Here is a 6000-nt window from a genome sequence, read left to right as displayed (position 1 = left end):
GTCACTTTTCAGCAGCTCCACCTTGAGGGTGCTTCCCTGTCTAAAGATGACGCCTCTGTGGATTCTTGTCTTATCTCTTAACATAAAAAGTAAGTTTCAAAGAGTTTTTAAGAAAACAAATTATACATATTATTTAATTCTTATTTCATTTTACTGATTTTAATTATTTCTTCATTGCAGCCCAAGCTGTGGATATTTCCAGACCATCGTTTCTCTCGGTCAAACCTGGAGAACGTGTTACTCTTAACTGCTCATTTGGACCCTTTCAATCTTCTGAAAGTGTTTTCTGGTACAAACAAAAATTTGGAGAAATGCCTCAAAAAGTAGGAAAAAGAATAGCGTATAAGGACATCGTCATTTTGACCGAGTTTAAGACGTCAGGATTTGCAATGGAGGAAAAGGATAAGAACTTTTCTCTGATAATTCCACATATAAAAGACAAAGACGAAGGACTTTACTACTGTGCAAAAGGTTTCCTGGACGATATTTTATTATCAAGCGGAACGTTCTTGGCTGTAAAAGGTAAATCTCCACTGTTTGTTAATGAACTTATATTAATAAAGTAAAGTTCACGATTTTTTATTTACTTGCTGGTTTCTAGTCCCTTTTTTTTGTAATAATGGTGAATAAACTATATTAAATCTAGAAATCTAGATTTTTTTGGATTTTATTTAACAATCATTAATCATTTGGAATCCGAACACAGATTTTCATTTTTTTTTGTTGTTGTTGTTTTTTTGCTTTCGTTTTTCTTCATTTGCATATTCTGATTATTCCTGTCCAGTTTTATTTATTTTGGTCATTTCTACATAATATTCCACTTATATTTGAAAGTAAATTAATAAAATTGACTACTGCACCTTTAAATCAATTTAAAATCAATGTAAACTAATAACTATAAAAATGTCAGAAGAAGAAACAATTCTTATAAAATGTAAAATTACGATTGAAGTTTTATTTATTTTTTATGTCTATTCTCATTGTGTAAATGAATTACAGGGGTTCAGTAGTTGAACAAGGTTCAAAGCGTCAGTGATGTCCAGTCCTTAAGCATGTCCCATGTAGAATTAAAAAGATAATCTTTAATGTGTTATGTAACACAAACTTGTGGGACATGGTAGCTTAAGGTGTTGGACGGTCATGAGTCAGAAGACCAGTTCCACCAACCTGCCACTGCTGGGCCCTCAATTGCTCAGTTGTATAAATAGAAATAAAAATGTAAGTCACTCTGGATAAGGGCTTCTGCCAAATGCCATAAATGTGAATGAAAACATCTGAGATCTTACTGTCTTTATTACACTAAACAGGGGACGGAGATGCAAAAGTCTCAGTGTTTCAGCGCGGCCTGTGGGACTCGGTCCAGTGTGAGAGCGGCTCTTCTACACACACCTGTGTGTACAACTTCTCCAAGAACATCCTCAGCCTCGATGATACTGGAACTTACTACTGCGCTGTGGCCCTGTGTGGGAAGATCATCTTCGGGAACGGGACAGAAATACCGACGGAGGAAGTTCCAGAATTGGGTTGGTAAAAAAATATTATCTAGGTTTTGTTAGACTTACAGCATTTAGCAGACTTTCTAATCCAGAGTAATGGATATTTTATGTCATTTTTATATGATAGAGCAATTAAGGGTTAAGGGCTTGGCTCAGGGGCTCAGTAGCAGTAGCTTGGTGTACATGGGGTTTAAACTCACCAGCCTTTGAGCCGTAAGCCAACACCATTACCACTGAGCTACAGTACCACATCTCACACTCTCTTGTCTATTTCTTTGAAGTGATCTACCTCCCTGTAGTGGTGGTCGTGTGTGTGGTTGTGATCTTCGCTCAAACTTTTATAATCTGTAAAATGAGATACTGGGAACAATTTAGAGGTGAGTCTCGGATGATACATATGTGTGGCTTTCATGATATATACTGTAATATATGATACCAACAATAAAACTTTTAGATTCAGCAAAAATAAAAGCAACTGTGCACATTTTTGAAAATGTTTTTCCAAAGACTTAGAGATAGAGCGATAAATACAAATGATTTAAAAATACTGACTTTTTAAATGAACAAACAAACACAAAATAATTATGTTAATATATCTCTTTACTCTACAGTGAGATCTCAAAAATGTTCTGCAACAGAAAAAAACTCCAGTCAGGTAAATTGTTGTAAATTGTTCCTAAATGCTCTTTTAACAAAGCACTTTGGTTTTAAATAAAGTAACGTTTGTGTTCGTTGCCACAGGGTCACGATGCAGAGGAGTTGAATTACGCTGCTTTACATTTCAATAAGAAGAAGAAGAATACCAAGAGAGTGAAAAGAAAGAGAAAAGATGCTGAAGATTTTTCTGTTTATTCTACAGTGAGATCTGCGACCTAGAATAAATCTGTTAAATTAATTATTTAATTTATTAATTCATTTTTTATTTAATTTATTAATCCCTATCTCATTCCCAGGAATGACTGATTGTGATATTAGATCTGAGAAGTGAATTTTATGTCTATCATTCATACTTTTTCTATGTATATATATAGTATATGATATATATCACTATATATAATGAACATTTCCTGCTCTGGTAGCTATCTGTTTAATTCAAGAGTTTTATTTGTATAGCGCTTTTAACAATAGACATTGTCTTAAAGCAACTTTACAGAACATACGAAACATAATACAAATATTTTATATTATAAAAACGTTCATGATTAATATTAGACTTCTATTTAAATGTGTTTGTATTTATTGCTAGTGAACAAGTCTGAGGTGACTGAGGTGACTGTTGTGAGGAAAAACTCCCTTATATGGAAGAGGAAGAAACCTTGAGAGGAACCAGACTCAAAAGTGAACCTCATCCTCATTTGGGTGACACTAGAGGGTGTGATTATAAACTGTTATAAACACCAGACTGTGTTATTATGAATAATGTCCTTTCCTCAGTCAGATACAGTCTGATAACAGTTCTGTTAAGCTGCTTTAAAACAATGTCTATTGTTAAAATTACTACACAGTTAAAATTGAATTGAATTGAGCGATCAGATTGAAATTTTTTTTCGAGTTTTGCCATGTTCATAGGCTGCAAAGCATTCTGGGAAATGGAGTTCAGCACCGGATCTGTTGCTGATATGACATCATCGTACAACACCGGCTTTAAATTGTTTCCTATTTTATTGCTGATTACAGATGTTGGTGAAAAATGTTTGTGTATCATACATAAAAACAGGACAGATACTTACAGATCAACAAAATCAATTTCTCAGAAAATTTGATCTGAAGTACTGTACATGTTTTTACTTTTTATTAGAGATCATGATTTTACATTCATTTACAATTATTCAACATACAACACTAAAGTCATTACTTTATTTTTTGACATAGTTAATGGTTAATGCAGGTTAAAATTTACATAATAAAACAATGTGACTCATAATAATAATAATAATAATAATAATAATAATAATAATAATAATAATAATAATAATAATAATAATAATAATAATAATGCTTAAAAAAGATTCTTTCACACTAGAGTACATCCTCTGATAAATCAGCTTTTCTATTCCCAGCTTTGGTTTTCCTCTTGGTGAATTGCAAAGCTGCGTAATACAGCGTTTCAGTGTCAGATTCCTGAAAATGTAAAAATATAATAAAAATAAATTTCATTTCATTTCATTGTAACTGTATGAATTTAATTAAAATCATTAAACTTAAGATTGATGATATACCCGATAAGTGACCAGTAATAAGAAGGGAAATTATACATGAATATACTGTACAATGTAGATAGACAATATCTTGAGAAAGTTCAGAATGAATCAGACATAATATAATAGTATAAAATAGATAGTGTTTTTTTTTGCACATGTACCTGCATCATTCCTGAAGAATCTTCTACAGAAGTCTTCACTATTAATATAGAAATATGCTTATTTAGTCATGTTAACAAAACTTCACTGATGTATTTATAATCTGATGACAAAAACACTTACTTTTTTCACCTTTTCTTCTCCTCAGTATGAAATAAGTGAGACAGAAAATCAGAAGTGCGCACAAACCCAAAGCCGATCCCAAACCGATCACTGTCCGATGTATATATAAATCAGCACAAATTATTAGGCAAATTATGCTTTATGAATAAAGGATCATTAATTAATGGTGAATTAGATGGCATCTCACCTGTGTTGTGTTGTGTGTTGGTGTTAGTCTTGTTTCCATGCAGTGTTGACTCACACTCCACTGAATTATCACACAGAGCTACTTTAGATGTTTCTGATAAAACACCGTCATGACCAGGAATGAAAAGTTTTACAAATCACTGACTAAATGTCTTGAACTCCTTATTATTTAAGAAATCTCCTATAAACACTGTAATACAATTTCTCTTTCTAAAAAGGTTCATCAATTTGTTGCTGAAAGATTTTACAATTTTTTTTCCAGGTTGATCATTAAATAAATTTTTAATGCAAATCCTACCTTTAACTTGTAAATAAGTCCCATCTCCGAACACCATGTATGGAGATCTGCGTGCACAGTAGTACATGGCTTCATCAGACTGCACGGTTTTTAAAATTGTCGTATTGAAACAATTGCCGTAGGTTTTTATTTGAAAACGAGGGTTTTGGGATTCTATCAAAAATGTTTTGTCACCACTTTTATATACCGTCAGCATATGCTGAGGTTTATTTCCCTTTGGTTGCTTAAACCAGATAATCATCCCAACCACATTTTCAGAAATGCAACACCGTAGAGTCGCCGAGTCTCCGATATTCACACTGAGCTCTTTATCAGGCTGAAAAATGGGTGGCTTTGTTGGAGATTGTCCAGTAACCCAGTGTTTACCAGGATGGACTGTGTCTAGAACAACAAAAATACATTAATTAGATTAAAATAAAATAAAAAAATTTGAAATATTAAAAAAGTCCCGTATACGTACAATAAAGAATATTTTAGAGTAATAGATAGTAATATTTTATATGGTATAAGTTTTTTATTCTTATGTATTTTTTTCTTATATAAAAATATATATTTTTTTTATTATTAAAATTTATAAAAGAAGATGGGAAGAATTTACTCGTATAACTTACACATGCTGCTGAAGAGAAAAATTAAGATCCAACAATCAGTCATTTTTTATTTCACAGAAATTACAGAGTTTTATAGCTCATTTATGAACAGAGTACAAATCCTCTTGAAGCACCACATGAATTTATACTTATTTCACCGGTGGGCTGTACTGAGCACACATTAGAATATGACGTGATACTGTATGTGAGCGTACTGTATTTGTGACCTACATCTACACCACAGTTTCACTGAGATATCATCACCAAGATGTTATGACAAAGTGGAGAATGTGGTTTAAGTGTATGCTCCTGTGCACGTACACTAACATCTACTTTTACTTTACATCCTTTAAAAGCTGGACAGGTTTGGGTTACTGATGTTGTGACTGTGACATTGACTCACCAGTGTCACTATTGCACTCTTCAATATTTTACCTGCTGTAAGATATCTGAAACAGTGTTTGTATGGATTCCTATTATAGAGTATTAGAAACTTAGAAATCTTAGTCTATAAACAGTTTGGAAAATAATTTCTATGTATGTTTTTATTGTTTCTTTCTTATTTGTAGAATATTGTTAGTTTATTGTGCACAAAAGTCTTAACGCTCCCTTGTTGCTCTAATTTCTACTCTACTCTGCTTTAATCTATTCTCTATTATACTCTACTTTACCACTAGATTTGCTAAACTTGTGCAAATTTGCGTAACATCTTTCGACCTCACACCTTCTAGCACCCCTACAGCTCCATTGTTCTCCTGCTTTTGTTGTGCGAAAACCCCCTTCACCTGTGAGGCCTGGCTCATTTGCATTTGTTCACTCAGAGTAGCTCAGATCCAAAGCAGGCCAAACCTCTGTGTGTGACATGGAAAATCTTCACGGCCTATCTATACAAAATAGTCTGTTTTATTTATAAAAAATTGTGTGCTAAGGTTGATCATTGCCATAGT

At 32.9% G+C, this 6000-nt stretch overlaps 2 protein-coding genes across 2 annotated transcripts; one reads left to right on the top strand and one right to left on the bottom strand.

The window, feature by feature from the left end:
• On the top strand, window positions 1-2665 carry LOC113646057. Its single transcript, XM_047802139.1, has 6 exons — window positions 1-89; window positions 181-522; window positions 1308-1523; window positions 1778-1873; window positions 2108-2151; window positions 2238-2665. Exons 1-6 carry the CDS (start codon window positions 47-49, stop codon window positions 2370-2372), a joined length of 876 nt encoding a protein of 291 aa, XP_047658095.1. The 5' UTR covers window positions 1-46; the 3' UTR covers window positions 2373-2665.
• Window positions 2666-2916: 251 nt separating this feature from the next.
• LOC125139157 lies at window positions 2917-5155 on the bottom strand. Its single transcript, XM_047802164.1, has 6 exons — window positions 5075-5155; window positions 4464-4844; window positions 4167-4259; window positions 3980-4069; window positions 3859-3896; window positions 2917-3617 (listed from the first exon to the last, which is right to left on the bottom strand). Exons 1-6 carry the CDS (start codon window positions 5115-5117, stop codon window positions 3516-3518), a joined length of 747 nt encoding a protein of 248 aa, XP_047658120.1. The 5' UTR covers window positions 5118-5155; the 3' UTR covers window positions 2917-3515.
• Window positions 5156-6000: the final 845 nt, after the last annotated feature.

This window comes from Tachysurus fulvidraco, chromosome 17 (genome assembly GCF_022655615.1).
Source record: "Tachysurus fulvidraco isolate hzauxx_2018 chromosome 17, HZAU_PFXX_2.0, whole genome shotgun sequence".
NCBI classification, from domain to species: domain Eukaryota; kingdom Metazoa; phylum Chordata; class Actinopteri; order Siluriformes; family Bagridae; genus Tachysurus; species Tachysurus fulvidraco.
Note: the sequence above shows the minus strand (reverse complement) of the source record. Positions and strands in the feature narration are given on the sequence as shown.

Bases quoted from the DNA above. Each gene is read 5' to 3' on its own strand.
- LOC113646057 (XM_047802139.1), top strand. From the start codon at position 47: ATGACGCCTCTGTGGATTCTTGTCTTATCTCTTAACATAAAAA. The intron at 90-180 runs GTAAGTTTCAAA...TCTTCATTGCAG, and splicing joins CTTATCTCTTAACATAAAAA to CCCAAGCTGTGGATATTTCC. The intron at 2,152-2,237 runs GTAAATTGTTGT...TCGTTGCCACAG, and splicing joins CAGAAAAAAACTCCAGTCAG to GGTCACGATGCAGAGGAGTT.
- LOC125139157 (XM_047802164.1), bottom strand. From the start codon at position 5,117: ATGACTGATTGTTGGATCTTAATTTTTCTCTTCAGCAGCATGT. The intron at 4,260-4,463 runs GTAGGATTTGCA...GTGTTTTATCAG, and splicing joins GACTTATTTACAAGTTAAAG to AAACATCTAAAGTAGCTCTG. The intron at 3,897-3,979 runs GTAAGTGTTTTT...CTATATTAATAG, and splicing joins GAGAAGAAAAGGTGAAAAAA to TGAAGACTTCTGTAGAAGAT.